We start from the raw sequence: 25,486 nt of genomic DNA, 5'->3' as shown, positions 1-25,486 counted from the left end.
CGGTTGGGTGAGGTATAGATGATGAGAGGATGGGGTGAGGTGGAGAGGGTGAGGTGAGGTGGAGAGGATGAGGAGGTGAGATGGAGAGGGTGAGAGGTGGCGTGAGGTGGAGAGGAAGAGAGGATGGGGTGAGGTGGAGAGGCTGAGAGGGTGAGGTGAGGTGGAGAGGATGAGGAGGTGAGATGGAGAGGGTGAGAGGTGGAGAGGAAGAGTGGGTGAGGTGAGGTGGAGAGGACGAGAGAGTGGGAGGGGTGAGGTGGGAAGGGTGAGAGGTGAGAGGAGGAGAGGAGTGGAGTGGAGAGGTACGTTTCCATCATGTTGTGAGAACACTCGATGATGACATAAAGGAAGAGCGCATCAGGAAAAAATATTGCAAACTGGTCCTGTTTGCTCACCAGTGAGGCTTGTGGGTTAACTACATGACAGCGTTTCATGTCATTTATGTGACTGACTCACTGTTGATGTGTTGCTGACCCATGTCAGTGTAGAATAAACTCTGGTTATCATTATATCTGCGTGGTTTCTAACATCTCGGTAATAGAAACATACACATCTTAGTTACAATATAATGACTGAATTAAGTAACATCATATAACATGACAACACATCAGATCTTTATATTGAGGAATATTATTGAACAAGCCAAAGAATGGCAAACGACGATGTACCTCAATTTTATAGATTTCTAGAAAGCTTTCGACTCCTTGCCCAGAGAAAGTCTGGGTCATAATGAAGAAATACAGCATACCTGGAAAATTAGTGAACCTTGTAAAAGCCCTTTACCAAGACTTTCAATGTGCGGTCGTCGACCAAGGTGAAACAACAGAATGGTTCAAGGTGAAGACGGGAGTTAAACAGGGGTGTAACATGTCAGGATTCTTATTCCTACTAGTGGGTGATTGGGTCATGAGAAGAACGATAAAGAACACCGAGCGGTAATTTTGGGCACTTTTTTTTCAAACAAGCTCTAAACCATTGGATTCCCCAGGAAAAATGCGTCTAGAATCAACTTCAAACTTAATGAACACCATTTCCTTAAAGAACGGGATTCTGAGCCAGAATATCAGTTCAAATATTAGTATTCTATATTAATTAAATAGTCGGCGGTCCTAAAATTCGCTCCAGCTGCATCATCAGTACGCCACGCCTTTGCTTTGACAGGCTTTGTTTACAAAACGATCGGCTTCCCAATATGGCCGCCAGACTATTTCCGGTGGCTTCACGGCGGCTAATGCTGCGAGGTGGCCAATTGGCTCTCCATATTATATACCTCCGTGGGTTTTCCGAGTTCCTCAATGCTGCAAACACGGAGGTATATAATATGGAGAGCCAATGACGGCTGTCGGCTGAAGCTAGCGGAAGTTGCTTGGCGGCCATATTGGGAAGCTGATTCATTTTGGATGCTTACCGACTGTAAGGAGTCTTATTTGTGAAGTGAGTTATGTGAGGAGTGAGTTATGAGGAGTGGGTTATGAGAGGAGTGGATTATGAGATGATTGAGTTATGAGAGGGTTATGAGAGGAGTGGGTTATGAGAGGAGTGGGTTATGAGAGGAGTGGGTTATGAGAGGAGTGGGTTATGAGAGGAGTGGGTTATGAGAGGGTTATGAGAGGAGGCGGTTATGAGAGGAGGAGACGGTTATGAGAGGTGAGGTGAGGTGGAGAGGTAGAGAAGGTGATGTAAAGTGGAGAGGAAGAGAAGGTGAGGTGGAGAGGTAGAGAGGGTGAGTGGGGTGAGGTGGAGAGGATGAGATGGTTGGATGAGGTATAGATGATGAGAGGATGGGGTGAGGTGGAGAGGGTGAGTGGGGTGAGGTGGAGATGATGAGCTGGCTCGGTGAGGTATAGATGATGAGGATGGGGTGAGGTGGAGAAGGTGAGTGGGGTGAGGTGGAGATGATGAGACGGCTCGGTGAGGTATAGATGATGAGAGGATGGGGTGAGGTGGAGAGGGTGAGTGGGGTGAGGTGGAGATGATGAGCTGGCTCGGTGAGGTATAGATGATGAGGATGGGGTGAGGTGGAGAGGGTGAGTGGGGTGAGGTGGAGATGATGAGACGGCTCGGTGAGGTATAGATGATGAGAGGATGGGGTGAGGTGGAGAGGGTGAGTGGGGTGAGGTGGAGATGATGAGACGGCTCGGTGAGGTATAGATGAGGATGGGGTGAGGTGGAGAGGAAGAGAGGGTGAGTGGGGTGAGGTGGAAATGATGAGACGGTTGGGTGAGGTATAGATGATGAGAGGATGGGGTGAGGTGGAGAGGGTGAGGTGAGGTGGAGAGGATGAGGAGGTGAGATGGAGAGGGTGAGAGGTGGCGTGAGGTGGAGAGGAAGAGAGGATGGGGTGAGGTGGAGAGGCTGAGAGGGTGAGGTGAGGTGGAGAGGATGAGGAGGTGAGATGGAGAGGGTGAGAGGTGGAGAGGAAGAGTGGGTGAGGTGAGGTGGAGAGGACGAGAGAGTGGGAGGGGTGAGGTGGGAAGGGTGAGAGGTGAGAGGAGGAGAGGAGTGGAGTGGAGAGGTACGTTTCCATCATGTTGTGAGAACACTCGATGATGACATAAAGGAAGAGCGCATCAGGAAAAAATATTGCAAACTGGTCCTGTTTGCTCACCAGTGAGGCTTGTGGGTTAACTACATGACAGCGTTTCATGTCATTTATGTGACTGACTCACTGTTGATGTGTTGCTGACCCATGTCAGTGTAGAATAAACTCTGGTTATCATTATATCTGCGTGGTTTCTAACATCTCGGTAATAGAAACATACACATCTTAGTTACAATATAATGACTGAATTAAGTAACATCATATAACATGACAACACATCAGATCTTTATATTGAGGAATATTATTGAACAAGCCAAAGAATGGCAAACGACGATGTACCTCAATTTTATAGATTTCTAGAAAGCTTTCGACTCCTTGCCCAGAGAAAGTCTGGGTCATAATGAAGAAATACAGCATACCTGGAAAATTAGTGAACCTTGTAAAAGCCCTTTACCAAGACTTTCAATGTGCGGTCGTCGACCAAGGTGAAACAACAGAATGGTTCAAGGTGAAGACGGGAGTTAAACAGGGGTGTAACATGTCAGGATTCTTATTCCTACTAGTGGGTGATTGGGTCATGAGAAGAACGATAAAGAACACCGAGCGGTAATTTTGGGCACTTTTTTTTTTAAACAAGCTCTAAACCATTGGATTCCCCAGTAAAAATGCGTCTAGAATCAACTTCAAACTTAATGAACACCATTTCCTTAAAGAACGGGATTCTGAGCCAGAATATCAGTTCAAATATTAGTATTCTATATTAATTAAATAGTCGGCGGTCCTAAAATTCGCTCCAGCTGCATCATCAGTACGCCACGCCTTTGCTTTGACAGGCTTTGTTTACAAAACGATCGGCTTCCCAATATGGCCGCCAGACTATTTCCGGTGGCTTCACGGCGGCTAATGCTGCGAGGTGGCCAATTGGCTCTCCATATTATATACCTCCGTGGCTGCAAAACGAAATATTTTCTTCCCTTCTATTCAGTGCAACGGCTGTTCTCTTTATAAAAATGGTTCCGAAACAAAACCTCTGGGTAAATTTAACAAATGCTGACGGGTAATCAACATGGGATAAACCATGGAAACAGCTCTCTGCGCTTTCATGAATTAATACAGCACTTTCCGCACTTTCCCTCCATTGCCTGAAGTGGGCGCTCGGTGGGCGCCGCAGCTTGAGGTATCCGGATATGTTTGGACGAACTGATGTCCTTTTCATTATTTATTCTTCCTGTTTGATAAATCTCTTCCTCGAATGATTTGCGATGTCATTGCGGGTTCTTTTTAAAGTACAATAATCTGTGCTTGAGATGGTTGTTTAAGGTACAAAATAGCGGCTTTTGTAGCATTTCTGAAGGTTGTTGTTTCTGTTCGTCAGAATGTTTGTTAATTTTTTTATTTCACTTCATTATCTGTTTATTTTATTCATGTAACACTGAAACTGACAGTGTGCTTGGTTTTGTTCTGCGGTCCGATCAGCGAAGATTGTGATGGAATGATGGGGGAAAGGTGAAGGGGAGGAGTACGCGTACGGGCTTGAATTTTTGGGAATGGGGACGGGGGAGGAGGGTGATGACTGAATTTTGACATTTTTCAATGGGGGGTGGGGGGGTAGGGGCTTGATTTTTTGGATGCCTTCCAGCAGGGGGTGGGGGGATTGCTTTATTGGTTGCCTTTCAGCAGGGGGTGGGGGGTGTGGGGTGTGGGGGATTGATGTATCGATTGCCTTCCAGCAGGGGGTCGGAGGGGGGGGCGAGGGTGTGGGGTGTTGATTGCCTTCCAGCAGGGGGTCGGGGGGCGGGGCGAGGGTGTGGGGTGTTGATTGCCTTCCAGCAGGGGGGGGGGGGGGGTGGGGGATTGATGTATCGATTGCCTTCCAGCAGGGGGTGGGTGGGGGGTGGGGTGTGGGGGATTGATGTATCGATTGCCTTCCAGCAGGGGGTCGGGGGGGGGGCGAGGGTGTGGGGTATTGATTGCCTTCCAGCAGGGGGTGGGGGAGGGGGTGTGGGAGAGGTATAAACATATGGACACCGCCAGGACTTCCAGGAAAGAAGTTGGAATTTCAAACAAGGTGGATCTGGGGTGAATTAGTGGGGGTAGAAAAGATCAAGGTTTTGGATGGGGGAAGATAAGAGATGTTGGTGAACAGCTGTTTTAAAGACCTGGAGGGAGGAGTGGGATTGAAGGGAGTGTGGGAGTTTGTTCCAGAGGCGGGAGAAAAGAGGAATGAAAGAGTGAAGGTGAGCAGAGAGCCGAGATTTCGGCAGTTTAACCATCAGAGGGTTGCTGGCAGATCTTGTGCGACCTGTAGGAATATTTGGGGGACAGAGCACAGAGAGAGCTGGGGGAGCAAGGCCGGAGAGGAGTCGGTAGAAGACAGAAAGACCACCTACCTGCCTGCGGTGAGTGAGTGAAAGGCCCTCAGAGATAGCTTCATCGCGGGAGATTCCAATGATTTTGAAAGCTTTGGATTCAACAGCGTGAAGCCGAGCCAGGTGAGAGGCAGGAGCACCAGCCCATGGGGGAGAACAGTATTCCATTGAGCTGCGGATGAAAGCCTTGTATGTGGTGAGGAGCTCAGGTGTGCCTAGGAAGGACTTCGCACGACGGAGGATGCCCAGTCGGCGACTGGCTTTGGAGGCCAGCTTGGAAATGTGGTTTTCCCAAGAAAGATCATGGCAGATAGTGAGACCCAAATGCTTGAGCGACAGAACTTCTTGGAGAGGATTGTTGAGAAAGTAGATGGGAGGGTTGTCCAGTCGATCTTTTCGGAGAGACATAGTAAGAGAGTGAGATTTGTCAGGATTGAAAGACATGTTCCACTTGTTTGACCAGTCTGTGATTTTGTCCAGGCCTTCAGAGAGTGAGGAGGCTGCAGACTGCCGATCTGAGGGAAGAGGAATGGAGCGGCAGAGAGTGGAGTCATCAGCAAAGAGATAGAGAGGATTTTCCAGAGAGTCGGAGAGATCATTGATAAAGACCAGAAAAAGCACAGGGCCCAGCACACTGCCTTGGGGAACTCCAGCCTGAACAGGAAGGGGAGATGAGAGAAATCCATTCAGGGCCACACGTTGACTACGACCAGAGAGGAAGTCCGCAAGCCATGCATGGAGATTTCCATGGATACCATAGGAGGAGAGTTTGGTGAGCAGAGCTGGGTGCCAGACCGTATCGAAGGCACGTGATATGTCAAGGGAGACAGCTCTGATTTCCTGTTTGGCATTGAGGACCTCCATCCATTGTTGAGACAGCAGAAGCAGCATGTCCAGAGTAGAGTGACCTGGTCTGAAACCAAAAACCAGAAACCTTTCTTCATAACAACGCTCATTATGATACTCATCTATTTATTAATGAACTTTCAAAGACATCTGGACACATTTCAGCAATTCCTAACACGGATCAGAAATACATTTCATTCACAAAAACAATTCACACATCTCCTATTACTCATATCAGATTTCTTGATACATTTAAATTCATGGCAAGTCCATTGGCTAACTTGGTTCAAAATCTGAAAGAGTTTTCATGCCTTTCAGAGTATTTTTCAGATAAAGATTTACTAACACAAAAGGGAATTTATCCCTATGACTATATGGACTCATTTGAGAGATTCAATGAAACACAACTTCCTTCAAAAGAAAATTTCTATAACAAATTAAACAACAGTCATATATCTGATAAAGATTATGTACATGCACAAAATGTTTGGGGAAAATATAACATCAAGAATCTTGGCGAGTATCACGATTTGTATCTCAAAACTGATGTGCTTTTATTGGCCGATGTATTTGAAGCCTTTAGATCTGTTTGTCGCACTGGATATGGATTGGATCCTGCTCACTACTACACAGCACCTGAATTGGCTTGGAGCGCGATGTTGAAAATGACAAAACAAGCTTTGGATTTGATAACCGATGTTGATATGCTTTTGATGATTGAAAAGGCAAAAAGAGGTGGAATTTCACAAGTCTGCTCGAGTAGATACGCAAAAGCAAATAACAAATATCTTCCAAATTATGATTCAACGAAAAAGAGTTCTTACTTGATGTACTATGACACGAACAACCTGTATGGCTGGGCAATGTCTCAGGCTCTTCCTTATGGAAAACTTAGATGGGTAAAGGAAAAAGACTACAAAAAGGTTTTGCAAGATGTATGTATCTCTACACAAAAAGAATTGGATGATTCAAAGGTTGGTTATTATTTTGAGGTCGATTTAAAATATCCTGAAGAACTTCATATCAAACATAAAGATCTTCCATTTGCTTGTGAGAAAGAAAGTCCAAAGAAAGAATGGTTGAGTGATTTATCAACGATCGTTTGATATAGGTGAATCAACAGAAAAATTACTTACTACATTATATAACAAGAAAAATTATGTTCTACACCAAAGAAATTTGTGACAATATTTATCAAAAGGTCTAAGAGTAGAGAAGATCCATAGGGTTCTAACGTTCAATCAAAGTCATTGGCTAAAGGAGTACATTGATTTTAATACACAAAGAAGAACAGAGTCAAAAACAGATTTTGAGAAAGACTTTTATAAATTGATGAATAATGCGGTCTTTGGTAAGACCATGGAGAACGTGAGGAAAAGACAAAATATCAGACGAGCAACATCTTGGGAACAAGCATCAAAATTAGTTAATAGACCGAGTTTTACTAGAGCTGAGGTCTTTACTGAGAACTTTTGTGCGATCCATTTGATTAAAGAGAGTATTGAAATGGACAAACCTATTTATATTGGAACATCAATTCCTGATTTATCAAAGTCATTAATGTATGATTACTTTTATAATAACTTGAGGAAGAAATATCAAAATGATGTTAATCTACTTTATATGGATACAGATAGTTTTCTTTTGAAAATTAATACTGATGATGTTTATTCAGACATGAAAAAAGACATTAATATCTATGATACTAATAATTATAGTCCAGAGAGTGAGTTGTTCTCTTCTAAAAATAAAAAGGTGATTGGAAAGTTTAAGGATGAATTGGGAGGAAGTGTTATGAGTGAATTTGTGGGATTGAGGTCAAAGGCTTATGCTTATAAATACATTGTGAATAACGTTGAAAAGACTGATAAGAAGTTAAAAGGTGTAAAGAAAAATGTTATTAAAGAAACAATAAACTTTAAGGATTATTATAACTGTTTAACAACAAAGAAAGAAGAGTTTATAAAGATTAATGGAATAAGAAGTTATAAACACCAATTATATACAGAAGAGATAAATAAGAAAGCATTAGGAGCTTTTGATGATATATAAGAGGTTTATTTTAGAAAATGGAATTGATAGTGTTCCATATGGATTTATGTGCTAAAATATATATAAGTGATAAGTTAAAAAGGGGGGTTAGGGATTTTAACGGGCTACCGCCGCCTTTTTTACGATTATATAAATGATAGAACCAAGTATTAACCAGACGAAAGAGTGGAGGTGTAATCAACCTTGGTATATAAATGGAAAACATAATGAATGTGAAAAATATCAAAAAAGTCTTATTGAAAAGACAACTGGTAAAAAAGTTCACAAAACAAATAAGATAATTAATTTAAATACCGGTGAGTTGGGTGAAAAAGGATGGAGATATTTTTGAGTGGACGGAAAACTTTGATGGTTTTCAGGAAAATATATACTTTAATTTTAAAATGGTGTGTGGCACTGGAGGTGCTCAAACAAGAACATTGAGGGAGGTTTAACATTTTATCTTAGCTCAGTTAAAATATCTTGATAAAGAACCAAACTCAAATATATACTTTGTTAATTTATTAGATGGTGATGGAAGTTGGAGGAGAATTAAATTATTTCCAACGCATGAACAAATATTTGAAGGATCATTGTTTGAGTGGGCCAAAGATGATCTGCCAGATGATATGGAAGAAGCAATAGTGTATAAGGACCTGTGCTCAGTGTCAATAGTAGAAGAGCCAGAAGGATCGTAGGTCCATAAGGCTAGAAGGATCATAGGTTCATAAGGGTAAATGTTAGGAGGTTCATAAGGGAGTAGGGGTAGCAGTAATGAGGGTGTTAAGGGGAAATGAAGAAAAGTGAGGGTGAGAGGAAAATTTACATATAAGTGAATGGAGATTTGGGGGTGTCCCAGGAACAACATTAATCATCTACTCACAAGGACACCAAGTCCTTCCAGGAAAGAAGTTGGTATTTCAAAAAAGTGGATTTGGGGTGAAATTAGCAGGGGTAAAAAATATCAGGGTTTTGGATGGGGGAAGATAAGAGATGGTGGTGAACAGCTGTTTTAAAGACCTGGAGGAAGGAGTGGGATTGAAGAGAGTGAGGAAGTTTGTTCCAGAGGCGGGAGAAAAGAGGAATGAAGGAGTGAAGGTGAGCAGAGAGTCTTGATTTTGGCAGTTTAACCATAAGAGGGTTGCAGGCAGATCTTGTGCAACCTGGAGGAATATTTGGGGGACAGAGCACAGAGAGAGCTGGGGGAGCAAGGCCGGAGAGGAGTCAGTAGAAGACAGAAAGACCACCAACCTGCCTGCGGTGAGTAAGTGAAAGGCCCTCGGAGGTAGCTTCATCCCGGGAGATTCCAATGATTCTGAACGCTTTGGTTTCAACAGCGTGAAGACGAGCTAGGTGTGAGGCAGGAGCACCAGCCCAGAGGGGAGAGCAGTATTCCATTGAGCTGCAGATGAAAGCCTTGTATGTGGTGAGGAGCTCAGGTGTGCCAAGGAAGGACTTCGCACGACGGAGGATGCCCAGTCGGCGACTGGCTTTGGAGGCCAGATTTGAAATGTGGTTTTCCCAGGAAAGATCATGGCAGATAGTGAGACCCAAAAGCTTGAGTGACAGACCTTCTTGGAGAGGATTATTTAGAAAGTGGATGGGAGGGTTGTCCAGTCGGTCTTTCCGGAGAGACATCGTAAGAGTGTGAGATTTGTCAGGATTGAAAGACATGTTCCACTTGTTTGCCCATTCTGTGATTTTGTCCAGGTCTGCAGAGAGTGAGGAGGCTGCAGACTGCCGATCTGAGGGATGAGGAATGGAGCGGCAGAGAGTGGAGTCATCAGCAAAGAGATAGAGAGGATTTTCCAGAGAGTCATAGAGATCATTGATGAAGACCAGAAAAAGCACAGGGCCCAGAACACTGCCTTGGGGAACTCCAGCCTGAACAGGAAGGGGAGATGAGAGAAACCCATTCAGGGCCACACGTTGACTATGACTAGAGAGGAATTCCTCCAGCCATGCGTGGAGATTTCCATGGATACCAAAGGAGGAGAGTTTGGTGAGCAGAGCGGGGTGCCAGACCGTATCGAAGGCACGTGATATGTCGAGGGAGACAGGTCTAATTTCCTGTTTGGCATTGAGGACCTCCATCCATTGTTGAGACAGCAGAAGCAGCATGTCCAGAGTAGAGTGACCTGGTCTGAAACCAAATTGATGATCAGAGATCAAGCCATTGGAGAAGAGGAAAGATTTCATATCCGAAGCAATGATGGATTCCATGACTTTGCTGATAATTGGGAGAAGGCTGATTGGTCTGTAGTTGCTAGGATCTGTTTTTGCACCTTTTTTGTGCAAAGCGGTGATGTTGGCTGATTTCCAAGCAGATGGCAGATGGCAGATGACCTTGAGCAAAAGAGAGGGTGAAGAGAACAGAGAGAGGGAGTGAAAGAGCGGAAGAACAGGATTTTAGGACCCGTGGGCTGATGCCGTCAGGTCCAGTTGCAGAATCAGAGTCGAGGGTTGACAGAAACTTTTCCACCTTGTCAGGAGGAAAGGACACAGAGTCCAGGAGCAGCTGGGTACGACTGGGTACGGTGGGTACAGAGAGGGATGGGTTTAGGACACAAGATTTAGAGGCAAACACAGAGTTGAGGCATTCAGCTTTTTCACGTGTGGAGTCAGCTGTGTAGCCGTTTGAGGTAAGGCAGGGGATGGAGGGGGAACAAACACCAGAAACAGATTTGACGAGACGCCACCAGGATTTGGAAGAGGGAGACAGATAAGAGAGTTCGGTCTTGAGAATGGAGAGATATTGTTTCCTGGCTCTCCTGAGGGTGGACACACACTTGTTTCGGGCTTTGTGAAAGGAAATGAGATTTCCTTCCGTTGGATTTGCTTTCCAGGAGACGAAGGCAAGTTGTTTCTGGGCAACAGCCTCACCACAAGATTCCGTGTACCATGGACGGGAGGAAGGGTATGACAACTGAAGACGAGATGGGATAAATCTGTGCATGAGAGAGAGCAATTTACTTTGGAAGAATTCCCAGGATGAGTTGATGGTAGAGATGGGAGACCAGTCGAGATGATTGATGGCTGCTTGAAGACCGTGCCAGTTGGCCTGAGTGAAATGCCAGAATCGTCGACGCTGAGGAGGCTCCCTGAGAATGGTCAGAGAGATGTCCACTTTAACAAGCACATGATCAGATGAGCCGATTGGAGCAGAAGAAGAGCAGCAGACATTTTCAGGGAAGTTAGTCATAACCAAGTCCAGAAGAGAAGATGCTCCGTTGACCAAGATCCGGGTCGGGAAATTGATACATTGTGTCAGTCCCAGTGAGTCGCAGAAGTCCTTTGCTGAGGAGCCATGGCTGGTGAGAGAGGTACCCACACCCAGCCAACTGGCATGGTGACAAATGAAGTCACCACATATGAGGAAGAGAGAGTTGGGATGAGTAGATAGAAGTTGGTCCATATTATCAGACAGCAAGATGTAGATGGAGTCATCCCTGTTTGGTGGACGGTACAACACACATATGAACAAAAGGTGAGAGCGAAGGGGAAGCTCTATCCAGAGGTATTCCTGGGGGTGAGGTGGAGAGAGGGCATTGCAGGGCGAGTGAGAAAGAGAGTTTTTGATAAAGATAGCAACCCCACCTCCAGGATGAGGCTCAGGTCTATCATACCGGAGGAGGGAGTAACCCGGGAGAGATACTAAGGAATCAGAGACATCATGAAGGAGGAAAGTTTCTGTTAAGCAGATCACGTCTGGTTTGTCAAAAGCAACCTGTATGGAGAGATCAGTTAAGTTTTAACGAAGGCCCCGGATGTTTGAGGTCCATACCGTTAATGAAGAGGAAGGGGGAGCATCGGATACAGAACAGGGGGGTGGGGTGGGGTAGGGTAAGATATGGAAGAGGTAGGGAGAGCTGTTGAAGGTGTCAGAGATTTCAGAATAGCTCGGAGAAAGGGAAGGATGGGGCGGACAAAAGGTTTGATGGTGATTGTGTGAGGCACAATGAGGTGTTATTTGAGGAGGCGGAATAGCGAGGCAGAAGGTTGGGGGAGATGGAGGTGAGAGTTGGAAGGGGGAAGAAACGGGGAGGATGCTTTGAGGAAGAGGGGTGAGAGGGGGGAAATGGAGAAGAAATGAGGGTGGGGAGATTTGAAGGGGAGGGGCGAGGGGGGAGTTTATGAGGGGAGGGGTTAGGGGGGAGTTTTGGAGGGAAGGGACAAGGGGAGGGATTTGAAAGGGATGGGGGAGATTTGGAGGTGAGGGGGGAGTCTCGGAGGGGAGGGGTGAGGGGGAGTCTAGGAGGGGAGGGGTGTAGGGGGAGTTTAGGAGGGAAGGGGCAAGGGGGGAGATTTGAAAGGGATGGGTGATGGGGAAGATTTGGAGGGGAGGGGTGATGGGGAAGATTTGGAGGGGAGGGGTGAGATTGGATTTTGGAAAGTGTACGATTAATGGGAATCGAACATTTATTGCAAAATGAGTTTCTTGTGACCTTCGAGTTAAAAATACGTTTAAGGACGCTGGAGGGGGGGGGGGGGGGTGGAGTGCAGGTGAGTTTAGGGAATGTATGAAAGCGGCACTGTAAGAGATGGAATTTTTTTTTGGGATGAATAGATTTGGTGAGCAAGTCGAAAGCAACCTTTTAAAGAAGAAGAAGAAAAAGGTGTTATAATATACGACAGAATACAGTACTTCAGGGGAAAGTTTAAACATTTAAAAGTTTAACAGTGAAAACTATCTGGGGAAATGGGGGAGAAACACGTGGTCGAAGAACGAACGAACGAATAAGAACAACGAATAAACGAATAAGAACAACGAATAAGAACAGAGAAGGAAATGTTTTTTTTTTGTTTTGTTTCTTTTGAGTTGAGATTTTAAACAAGGAAGTAGTCTATGGGGTGAAAAGACTGGGAAAAACATAGAACGAAAGTTATTGGAGCACAATAGACGGACCGCTGGGAGAAAAACAAAGCCTCAAGGTAGGACACGGTACAAGGCCTCAAAAGACACGACACAAATTAACACGATTTTCTGTACAGGTATGAAAGATTTACACCGATAATTGTCCTGGGGACCCACTGTAGGCACACACACCATGAAATAAATACAGTTTTGACCAAAATACAAATGGGAACAATTACTTAACTTCGATAGCGTGGAGAGCGTGGACAGCTGCGAAAAAACGTAACCTCGCCGGCCAATATCATTGGGGAAATATCAACAACGATATTGCCAACGTGACTCGCTTGTGTCCTGTGTCAGGAGAGAATGGCCAGCCTTCAGAAGGAACCATTAATGAGCGATACACTACCACGGCGTGTGTTCGAGGAGGTATCTGCTGATTTGTTTTCCCACGCGGGAAAATCGTATCTGGTCTACGTCGACCGACTCTCTGGGTGGCCATGCATCTATTTCTTTCACAGGTGACCAGCTTCCTACCCACTGAAGCGAGTGAGATTTGACTTTCCACTCCGTCGCATCCCACGCAATCGCCGGGCACCTACGCGACTCGATTTGTAAATTGTTATGCATGAACTGTTGCTCTATATTGCTTTGTGTTCTTGTTACCACACGTATGGTTATGGGCAGGGATGGTAGTATCTACTCATGCTGATTGATTTGGGGGATTGTCACCTCTTGGAAACCACGTCCATATGTCGTCGGTTTGAAGGGAAGGGGAGATGTTGGATACTGCAAAACCCTTTGGTATTACACATGACGTATTAGGTAAACCTGTTTCCGTTTCCGCGTAGGCGGAGTCAGTTGCTTGATGATGGCCTGCAGCCTTAGGCTTGCGTGTTCGGTCACTGTGTTGTTTGGATACTCTCAGATGTTCATTTCTGCCTCCTTGAACTTTTAACACGCTACTCAGCATACACCAGCACGAGCAAAACTATCACGAGAAAACACACCTCTCAATGAGGAAAAGGACGAGAAATCACGACAACCCGTCAGTGCCGATGGACTCACCCCTCGATCTCACCGAAAGGCGTGGGCTTTCTCTCTCTGTATCTCAGGGGAAGAAACGAAAGTGGAAAAAATAAAAATAGAGATAGCAACACAAGCGAGGAATGCAATAGAGGTGTGGAGGGGGAGGGTGAGGGGAACAAGTGGGTGAGGGGAACGGTCAGAGGAAGGGAAGACCAAGCGGGGGGAACGGGCATGGAACTGGGAGGTTGGGGGAAAAGGGGGGGGGGGGAGGAAAAATGGGAAGGGAGGACGAGGGTTTTGGTTCCGGGTTTGATGAAAATGGAGTGGTGGTGGAAGACAGAGAATACACAATGTGAAAATAAACAAAAATGAAAAGGAGAAGGTGAGAACAACGACCACAAAAGGGGGGGGGGGGGGCAGGGGGCGGTAGAAAGATCGAAAGTTGGAGCAGCTCGCACCTCACCACACATGCACAGCCGCCATCCTGCCACGCCCAAACCACAAACGGCCAGCAGGGAGCGCGCGAGAGAGATTTTGATTTTTGCTCCTTTATTGAAAGGAATCATTCAATTTTATTCAATATGATTCTAGACAATTATGTCCAAACAAAAGGGTTATTATGGCTTACTTCAAAATAAAAAATACATGCAACACATGTAGAGAAAGAGCATGGTGGATGGGGTAACATAGAAGCAAAGATTCCAGATTATAAATTAATTACAAGAACACCATTGACCAAGCTACATAAAGATTGTTTGGCAAACCATCGTTTTTCGAAGACAGCAGAATCGTGGATTCCAAACTCAAAATGGACACGAGATGTAACCGACGCTTTAAAAATCTTTAAAACGTCATCAGCTAAAATATCAATGTTCTGCAATTTCCGTTTTCCTGATAAATAAATGGCAAGCTTTGCTTCGGAGCACAAGAAGTTCCCTAAAAAAACATTCATTTTTACATCGGTGAGAAATATTAAAACCATATACAATCACAGGTTCGTGATCATCTGATAGCCGAATTTGCAGACGCGCACTAGTAGTGAATCAAATAGTATAAAAACACAATGTGTGAAAATCAAACCGAGCCCCTGAGTCACACTTAATAACATTTTTAAAAGGGAGGACAGTCTCGAGCACTCAATAAAGGCATGAAAAATGGTTTCAGGGGCACCGCAAAAGGGGCACAATTCTGAATTTTCAGAACACATGCGATGCGACAGAATATTGCAAGGCAAGATGTAGTGCGCCAGCCACCATTGCGTATTCCCAGAGCGCTTGACGATTGGCTCCTTATACATCACGTGCCATTTGATTGTTGCGGAATGGCCAGCTTGGAGCAGCGCCTTCCAATGAGCTCGTGGCTCCGCAGGTCTGTCAGGAATGAGAGTGTTAACACTTAGACTATACACCGAGGATTTCTCCATCGAGTTAAAGGAGATAAACCCCGAAATGAAATTAAAAGACGAGGAAAAGGACATTGGGACAGAGGGAGGGCAGCCTCAATCTCTGGATCCCACTTTAGCCCGGTTAGTGTAAAAGCTCGTGAAATCACAGAGAAAATCCTTCCAATAACTCTGATGGATCTCACACCAGTGGCCACGGCGACATTGGCAGCCATCTTCCATCGATATGTCTAGGGATTTCTAAGGTGCTTGACCCTAGGTAAAGTTGACATCAATGAACTTTTGCACAAAAGAACGGTCACTACAGACCCCTTTAAAAAATGGGATTTAAAAAAATTGGTTCATTTAAAAACATTTGGAGCGTATAGGCACTGGTGTCACGGCAAACAGCGACTGTCCGCCATGCTTCCAGTATACTTCTGTAAAACAAGGGGATCAATGTTATGTCCACCCTCGCTGCATCAAGAAGAAAGAGTTCGTCACCGAAGCCAAGTCTCCCTGCTTGCCTGAGCAAGCAGTGAGTAAAGGCTTTCCATGGTACATCGGAATACAACAGCCTTCGGATTGCAAGGAGACGAAAAGCCATCACTTTACTTGTTATGTCTATCAATCCCTGTCCACCTTCAGCAATGGGCAGACTTATTACGCCAGGCTTCCCATCCCAAAATAAATTGACAAAAATACTTTGGAGCTTTTTAAGAATAGAACCTGGGGCCTGTAGTGCCATAAAACTATGCCACAGCATCGATGCCGCGAGGTTATTGATGACCAGAGTACGACCCCGATAGGAAAGCTGTCTCAATAGTCCCCTCCATTTTTGCAGCCGCTGCGCAGTCTTAGTAATCAGCGATTCCCAGTTTTTAGAAATGAAATCCTGAGTGCCGAGAAAGACCCCGAAGTAGCGTATCCCATCATGTGCCCCCTCAAGCTGCATTGGCAGGGTCGGAGGGGGGGGGGGGGGGGTACCATTCCGTGGGCCTAAGTAAAGAGCTTTGGTCTTCTGCCAGTTGACCTTTACGGAGCTAGCCAAGGTAAACTCATTGGTGGACTCGACCAGGGCACAGATATCTTCATCAGAAATAACAAATGTGCATAGGTCATCCGCATAAGTGATGGTCTTTACCGGATTGGCCGATGGCAGAGGACAATAACCACGAAGCCGTGTGCGCACCCGATTCAGAAGAGGCTCAACGGAGAGGGAATAAAGAAGGCCGGACAAAGGGCACCCTTGGCGAATACCCCGAGTCACAGAGAAAGGCTGACTTAAAATATTATTCACCTTAAGCAGGCTAAAAATATTATTATACAATAATTTGACGTGACCGATGAAGGTTTCCCCAAAATCAAACCCCCGTAAAACAGCAAAGAGGTAAAAATGATCGACGGGATCAAAAGCCTTTTCTTGATCTAAAAACACGAGACCAACATTTCTTTGTTCCGCGGTACAAATGTCGATCACGTTACGCACAATAAAAATGCAATCATGTATTGTTCTTTTCGGGATACAATCGGATTGATCGGGGTGTACAATATCCCCGATGACAGGCTTGAGGCGGTTTGCAAGAGTTTTTGAGATAATTTTATAGTCCATGCAATGGAGGGAAATTGGACGCCAATTCCAAAGTTGTTGAAGGTCTCCCTTCTTGGGTATAAGGGCAAGTACAGCCCTACAGCAACTGAGTGGTAATAAGCCTGAACGCAGGCCCTCAATTAAGAGGACCATGCAGTTCGGGTCCCAGTTGGTCCCAGAAGGCCTTATAGACCTCCGCAGGGATTCCATCCAGCCCCGAAGCCTTGCCCGTGGGCAAAGTTTGCAAAGCGGCAAAGAGTTCCTCGAGGGTAACTTCCTCGTCCAGGTGCTGCCGTGCAGACTCAGACAGGGTTGGCAGAGAAGCAGTCAAGGAAAGAATCACATCATTTTTTGTGTCCCTGGCACAATACAAATCTGAAAAATATTATTCGACCAAAGTTCTGATCTCGTTTTGGTCCTGAGTCGTTCGACCTCCTTGCGTGCACAGTGAAATTATTTGCTGGTTTCTCTTCGCTCGCAGTTCCAAACCGAAGAAGAACTTTGAAGAGGTATCAATGAAATGCAGGTTCTCCCTTCGTAATCGTATTAGAGCCCCTCGAGCCCGCTTTGCGCAGAGCTCAGGAAGGAGGGCTTTCCTTTTCACAATTAAAGAACAAGTCCTTTCAGCGCTCTGGGCCGGAAGGTTTGATTGCAGACACAAGATCTCTTTGGCGATGAGAGTTTGTAGCGCTGTTTCGTTCTTCGTACAAAAGGAGTTATATTGTTGGCAAAGTGACCTAATCTGGGCCTTTGCGTTATCCCACCATTGCCCGAGGCAAGAGAAGCAAGACTTTCGCAACTTTATAACTTCCCAAAAGGCCGGAAAGCATCAAGGAACGCTTCATTTTGCAAGAGGCTCACGTCGAAAGTCCAGTAAGCAGCACCACGATTCCGGGCCAGAGTGAGAGTAAAATACCATCAAAGTCAAGGTGCGTGAGAGTAAAATCCAACTGTGTAAAAAAAATCAAATCTTTCTGTGCTATTACTAGGTGAATATACATTTAGGATCGTGTGCTTATAACCATTAAAAAAGAAATGCACTGAGACTAAATGCCCTTTAATAATTTCTTTAAAAGCGACACCCTGTGCACAGAAAGAATGATGCAAATAGACAGCAACCCCAGCACGAGAGCAGGCCAAGCTGCTAAAGAACCACTGTCCTCTCATCATTCTGTTCCATTCGCTAACGCAAGAAGGGCTACACCTCGTCTCTTGCAAAATAACAATATCAAAACGTTTATGCTGGACGAGCGACTTTACCTGGGCCTTATGCAGGGGGGAACACCCCTTCCCCTTCCCCTTACCCCCCCCCCTCCATTAATAATTAAGGTTACAATAGAAAAAGTCACCTTGTAAATTTAAGGAAAAATAATTAGGTGGGGAGGAAGTCAGACTGTGGCTGCAGCTCCTTCCTGGCTTTGAGCACACATTTCCTAAGGCGAAACACTTGTGACTCTGTCACACCAAGCTGTTCTGCCTTGAGGAGGAGATGTTTGGAGGAAGTTATGAAAGCAGACAAATCTGGAAAGAAGTTATTGATTTTGATTTGTTTCTCTCGAAAAGTGTCTTTTTTTCTTTTTCTTTTTCTTTTTGTATACAAGATCGAGGCTCGTGAAAGAGCGAACATTAATCACACAGAAAGACAAACAGACACACAAAACAAATAACATCGGGAGCGGTAGACAAGATGGGGAGAGAGGGGGAAGGACACAAACACAACATTTGAGAGCAGGTACCGAGAGACATGGAGACATCGAGAGAACTGTGGGAGGAAGAGGGCTTTGGGGGGGAGGCATGGGAAGGGGGGGGGGGGGTGGGAGAGGTATAAAACATATGGACACTGCCAAGACTTCCAGGAAAGAAGTTGGAATTTCAAACAAGGTGGATCTGGGGTGAATTAGTGGGGGTAGAGAAGATCAAGGTTTTGGATGGGGGAAGATAAGAGATGGTGGTGAACAGCTGTTTTGAAGACCTGGAGGGAGGAGTGTGATTGAAGTGAGTGTGGGAGTTTGTTCCAGAGGCGGAAGAAAAGAGGAATGAAAGAGTGAAGGTGAGCAGAGAGCCGAGATTTCGGCAGTTTAACCATCAGAGGGTGGCTGGCAGATCTTGTGCGACCTGTACGAATATTTGGGGGACAGAGCACAGAGAGAGCTGGGGGAGCAAGGCCGGAGAGGAGTCGGTAGAAGACAGAAAGACCACCTACCTGCCTGCGGTGAGTGAGTGAAAGGCCCTCAGAGATAGCTTCATCGCGGGAGATTCCAATGATTCTGAAAGCTTTGGATTCAACAGCGTGAAGCCGAGCCAGGTGTGAGGCAGGAGCACCAGCCCATAGGGGAGAACAGTATTCCATTGAGCTGTGGATGAAAGCCTTGTATGTGGTGAGGAGCTCAGGTGTGCCTAGGAAGGACTTCGCACGACGGAGGATGCCCAGTCGGCGACTGGCTTTGGAGGCCAGCTTGGAAATGTGGTTTTCCCAAGAAAGATCATGGCACATGGTGAGACCCAAAAGCTTGAGCGACAGAACTTCTTGGAGAGGATTGTTGAGAAAGTAGATGGGAGGGTTGTCCAGTCGATCTTTTCGGAGAGACATAGTAAGAGTGTGAGATTTGTCAGGATTGAAAGACATGTTCCACATGTTCGACCAGTCTGTGATTTTGTCCAGGTCTTCAGAGAGTGAGGAGGCTGCAGACTGCTGATCTGAGGGAAGAGGAATGGAGCGGCAGAGAGTGGAGTCATCAGCAAAGAGATACAGAGTATTTTCCAGAGAGTCGGAGAGATCATTGATAAAGACCAGAAAAAGCACAGGGCCCAGCACACTGCCTTGGAGAACTCCAGCCTGAACGGGAAGGGGAGATGAGAGAAATCCATTCAGGGCCACACGTTGACTACGACCAGAGAGGAAGTCCGCAAGCCATGCATGGAGATTTCCATGGATACCATAGGAGGAGAGTTTGGTGAGCAGAGCTGGGTGCCAGACCGTATCGAAGGCACGTGATATGTCAAGGGAGACAGCTCTGATTTCCTGTTTGGCATTGAGGACCTCCATCCATTGTTGAGACAGCAGAAGCAGCATGTCCAGAGTAGAGTGACCTGGTCTGAAACCAAATTGATGATCAGAGATCAAGCCATTGGAGAAGAGGAAAGATTTAATATCCGAAGCAATGATGGATTCCATGACTTTGCTGATAATTGGGAGCAGGCTGATTGGTCTGTAGTTGCAAGGATCTGTTTTTGCACCTTTTTTGTGTAAAGCGGTAATGTTTGCTGATTTCCAGGATGCTGGCAGATGACCTTGAGCAAAGGATAGGGTGAAAAGAACAGAGAGAGGGTGAGATAGAGCGGCAGAGCAGGATTTTAGGACCCGTGGGCTCATGCCATCAGGTCCAGTTGCAGAATCAGAGTCGAGGTTTGACAAAAACCCCTCCACCTTGTCAGGAGAGAAGGTCACAGAGTCCAGGAGCAGTTTGGTTCGACTGGGAAAGGTGGGAACAGAGAGAGATGGGTTTGGGACTAAGGATTTTGAGGCAAACACAGAGTTGAGGCATTCGGCTTTGTCATGTGCGATGTCAACTGTGTGGCCATTTGAGGTAAGGGAGGGGATGGAGGGGGAACAAACACCAGAAACGGATTTGACCAGACGCCACCAGGATTTGGAGGAAGGAGACAGGTTTGAGAGTTCATTCTTGAGTGAGGAGAGATAGTGCTTCCTGGCACTCCTGAGGGTAGACACACACTTGTTCCGAGCTTGGTGGAAGGAACTGAGATTGCCTTCAGTTGGATTAGCCTTCCAAGAGGCAAAGGCAAGTTGTTTCAGGGCAACTGCCTCACCACAAGATTCAGTGTACCATGGACGGGAGGAAGGGTAAGACAACTGAAGGCGAGATGGGATAAATCTGTGCATGAGAGAGATCAGTTTGCTTTGGAAGAATTCCCAGGAAGAATTGATGTCAGAGGCAGTGGAGATGGGAGACCAATCCAGACGATTGATGGCTGCTTGAAGACCGTCCCAGTCGGCCTGAGTGAAATGCCAGACTCGTCGACGCTGAGGAGGCTCTCTGAGAATGGCCAGAGAGATGTCCACTTTGACAAGCACATGATCAGAAGAACCGATTGGAGCAGAAGAAGAGCAGCAGACATTAGCAGGGAAGTTAGTCATAATCAAGTCTAGAAGAGAAGATACTCCATTGGCTGAGATCCGGGTCGGGAAATTGACAGATTGTGTCAATCCCAGTGAGTCACAGAAGTCCTTTGCTGAGGTGCCATGACTGGTGAGAGAGGAACCCACACCCAACCAGGTGGCATGATGACAATTGAAGTCACCACATATGAGGAAGAGTGAGTTGGGATGAGTGGATAGAAGTTGGTCCATGTTGTCAGACAGTGAAATGTAGATGGAGTCATCACTGTTTGGGGGACGGTACAGAACACATATGAACAAAAGGTGGGAGCGGAGAGGAAGCCGTAGCCAGAGGTACTCCTGGGGGTGAGGAGGAGAGAGGGCAGTGCAAGGAGAGTGAGGAAGAGAGTTTTTGATAAAGATAGCCACCCCACCACCAGGCCGAGGCTCAGGTCTATCATACCGGAGGAGGGAGTAACCAGGAAGAGATATTAAGGAATCAGAGACATCTTGAAGGAGGAAAGTCTCTGTTAAGCAGATCAAGTCTGGATTGTCAGAAGCAACCTGTATGGAGAGATCAGTCAGGTTTGAGCGAAGGCCCCGGATGTTTGAGGTCCATACCGTTGATGAAGAGAGAGGGGGAGCATCGGGTACAGGACAGGGGAGGGGAGGAGTAGGGTAAGATGAAGGATGAGAGGGGGAGGTAGGGAGAGCAGTTGTTAGTGTGTCAGCGATTGCAGAAGAGTTCCAAGAAAGGGAAGGATGAGGAGGATGAAAGGTTTGAAGGTGAAGGGATGAGGCACAGAGAGGGGTTGTTTGAGGGGGGGCAGAGGAAAGAAGAAGGTTGGGGGGGGTGGAGGTATGAGATAGAAGGGAGACGAAGTGGGGAGGAGGCAGCTTTGAGGAGGAGGAGGGGGGAGGAGGGAGAATTGGAGAGGAATGGTATGGGGGGAGATTTGAATGGGAGGGGTTGGGGGGGAGTTTTGAAGGGGAGGAGTGAGGGGGGAGTTTAGGAGGGGAAGGGCAAGGGGGGAGTTCAGGAGTGGAAGGGCAAGGGGGGAGTTCAGGAGTGGAGGGGTAGGGGGGGAGTTTAAGAGTGGCGGGGCAAGGGGGGAGTTTAGGAGTGTAGGTGCAAGGGGAGGGATTTGGATGGGAGGGGCAAGAGGGGAGTTTAGAAAGTGGATGATTAATGAAAGACGAACATTGAAAACAAATTGGGTTTGTTGTGATTTTCAAGTTAGCAATCCGGTTCAGAATGATGGAGGAGGGATGGAATGAATGTGAATTTAGACCATGTAGTGAGGGAGACGTATAAGATATTGAATTTCTTTTTTTTGAGGTGGAATGAGTTGGAGAGGAAATTGAGAAAAGCCTTTTAAATAGGAAGAAAAACAGCGTGTTGTAAAATACCACTGAGTAAAACACTGAAGGGGAAAGGTTATACATATTTAAATAATATTTAAACAGAACCGTGAACAATCTTGTGTGCACAAAAATACCAACGGGGGGAGAGCCGAGAGGGACCACCACGAGTCACGTGAAGGGCAAACGGTGGATGGCCAACTTTGAAGAAACTTTAAGATCTTGGTGGGTGAAACTTCAGCGCCTCCCTTGGTGAACCTTGAACCAAACCTGGATCATTCCAGGCTTCAATACTAGCACGCGGAGGCAAGTGACGCGGCACCGTCTGAGTCATCATCATAGTAGTTTTTATTAACATTAACACACTCTGAAGTGAGTGTTTCCACAGCGGAAAATTCTCCCTTCACCGAGGTAGGACCGGTGTTTCCGTAATGGGGGTTTTAAATACCACGTGAGAAACTGAAGTTTCTGCAACGGAGGCTTCGCACTCTACCAGGGGAGAAGAGGTCGTTACATTTTCCGCCTCCATTGTTTCAGCCATTTCACACTGAACAGGGAGTGGGGGTGCATCAGGCACCTCATTAGAGGTTACCTTGCCAGTAGCCATGGAGGTGTTTACGATGGGTTCTGGGGCCGTTGTGCGCGGCTCGCAACAATCAGGTACGGAAACGTCTTCTTCTTCTTCTTCGCCTAAAACACTGAATCTGTTTTGCAAAGCAAAACCAGCCGTGGACGAATCCGTTTCTGAAACAGGAACGTTATGCTCCTTTGCCGGCGCCATCTTTTTTGGATGGCTCAATTGCACATCCTTACCAACCCCACCACGTTTTTTCCTCTTCTTGGAGGTCACAGTGATGAAGACCCCATCTTCCGCAGAGGGTTCCTCAGTGTCCAGCCTCAAAAGTGAAGGCTGATCCAGCGTCCTGGATGTGCTACTCGAGGCAGCGTTTGGCTCTGTCCGTGTAGGTGTGCCACTCGAGGCAGAGTTTGGCTCGGTCCGTGTCGATGTGCCACTCGAGGCCGCGTTTGGCTCGGTCCGTGTCGATGTGCCACTCGAGGCAGCATTTGGCTCTGTCCGTGTAGATGTGCCACTCGAGGCAGCATTTGGCTCGGTCCGTGTAGATGTGCCACTCGAGGCAGCGTTTGGCTCTGTCCGTGTAGATGTGCCACTCGAGGCAGCATTTGGCTCTGTCCATGTAGATGTGCCACTCGAGGCAGCATTTGGCTCTGTCTGTGTAGATGTGCCACTCGAGGCAGCATTTGGCTCTGTCCGTGTAGATGTGCCTCTCGAGGCAGCATTTGGCTTATTCCGTAGAGATGTGCCACTCAAGGCAGTGTTTGGATCTGTCCGTGTAGATGTGCCACTCGAGGCAGCGTTTGGCTCTGTCCGTGTAGATGTGCCACTCGAGGCAGCGTTTGGCTCTGTCCGTGTCGATGTGTCACTCCAGGCAGTGTTTGGCTCGGTCCGTGTAGATGTGCCACTCGAGGCAGCGTTTGGCTCTGTCCGTGTAGATGTGCCACTCGAGGCAGCGTTTGGCTCTGTCCGTGTAGATGTGCCACTCGAGGGAGCGTTTGGCTCGGTCCATGTCGATGTGCCACTCGAGGCAGCTGTTGTAAAAACCAGAGTTACAACATTGTCTCAGATTTGTGAGTTTAATTCTGAATCGATCTCCAGCAATACCTGTAAGAAAACCAACAAGCAACATATCAATATTCAGCATTCATAGGAATCAGTAATGGATTTGCAACTAGCACAAGCAAGCCTGGAACAAAGGAGTAACATGCACCATCTAAGTATGCACAACATTACACATGAGAAATGTCACAGGAATGATCGCAGCGCTGTCTGTCTGAGTTCTTATAACTGTCGCGCAGTGGACAGAAGCCGCATAACACCTGGGTTCAAACTTAGACACAATTTCATTACATTCTCCTCGGCGTTAAAACTACACTACCCCTAGGGGCAGAGAACAAGCTAGCGAGCTATAGCAGCATAGAAACATCAGTTCGCAGCAGTCCATGTGAGTCCCAGCCGTAGCGATTAGGACAGCGAATTGCTCTTCCGGCACGCGTCCGATAGGCGTCAGGAGCTTCAACCACGGGACTGAATTCCCACGCGTCGGAATAACCGCCTAACTCAGGTGACGGCAGTGCCTCCACAAAGCCATCTGGATCAGGCGCGTGTGGTGGTGGGGTTGACGGTGGATTCTCTATCATCGGATTAACCGGGCCGAAGTCCGGCCCAACAGCATCCCCGCATGGGGCAAGATGGTGCACCGAGACTGTAGACTCACGTCCATTTGGCAGCAGCACTCGAGCGTGCTCAGGGTTGACTTGGAGGTAACTAACCTTGTCAAAGAGGGGGTCATATTTACTTGAGCGAACCGCGCATTTGAGGAAAGCCGGTCCGGGTTCAGCAAGCCAGCCGGGCAAAGGACGGATACCGCCAGAACAACGCGAAAAACGAAACATACGGTCGTGGGGAGTTTGATTAGTAGTGGTGAACAATAAAGTCCTGATCGAGGTTAGCGCCCCGGGTACCGCCCAGGTCCATCGGTCCAGTCCTAGTCCACGGGACTTAAGGCTCAGAGTAATGGTTTTCCATATGATGCCATTAAATCGTTCCACCTGTCCGTTCGCCTGTGGCCTATACGGGGTAGTGTAGCTAGAAGCGATATTACGCTGGAGCAAGAAGGTTCTCACATCCTGGGACAAGAACACCACTCCACAATCTGTGTGCACATAGGCCAGATTCCTAAACATAGGAAACAAGTCCTGCAGACACCGGATAACCGTGGTAGCGGACATATTGCCACATGGGAAAGCAAAAGGGAATCTGGAGAACTCATCAACTATCGTGAGAAGATAACGAGAACTGTCCGAAGCCGGTATTCCCGGACAAGGCGGTAGACACGAAGGCGGCAGGGGTCCTTTGAAGTCCATTGCCAATCGCTCCCACAGCCGGGTAGCCGGGACCAGCGTACCCATCCGAGGGTTGTAGAAGCGAGGTTTGAGTTCAGCACAAACGGAACAATTGCGACATAGCTGACGAATGTCCTCAGTGGAGTAGGGCAAATTGCGACTGCGCACATAATGAGCTAAACGCGTCACGCCGGGATGGCACAATGTGTCATGAAGAACGCACAGGTCCTCAAAGGAGGTGAGACTTGCACACACCACAGGCCGTGATAATGCATCCGCTGCGAGATTGTCCCGTCCAGGGCGATATCTGATAATGTAACAAAAATCGGCCAACTCAATTCTCCAGCGAGTGATTTTCTCATTCTTAATGCGCTGAGCATGGCGCGTGTCATACATAAAAGCGACACTTTGTTGATCGGTAATGATCTCAAAACATTTGCC

The 25,486-nt window shown here is 46.8% G+C and overlaps 1 protein-coding gene across 1 annotated transcript in view; it reads right to left on the bottom strand.

Moving 5' to 3' along the window:
- The window catches only part of LOC144888853 (uncharacterized), a 79,283-nt gene extending 56,553 nt beyond the window's left edge, over positions 1 to 22,730 (bottom strand). The window contains 1 exon segment of the mRNA XM_078768371.1: positions 22,638 to 22,730. Coding sequence (XP_078624497.1) covers positions 22,638 to 22,730 — 93 coding nt within the window.
- Between the last annotated feature and the right edge of the window lie 2,756 nt (positions 22,731 to 25,486).

This window comes from Myxine glutinosa, chromosome 14 (genome assembly GCF_964187855.1).
Source record: "Myxine glutinosa chromosome 14, kmMyxGlut1.1, whole genome shotgun sequence".
NCBI lineage: Eukaryota > Metazoa > Chordata > Myxini > Myxiniformes > Myxinidae > Myxine > Myxine glutinosa.
Note: the sequence above shows the minus strand (reverse complement) of the source record. Positions and strands in the feature narration are given on the sequence as shown.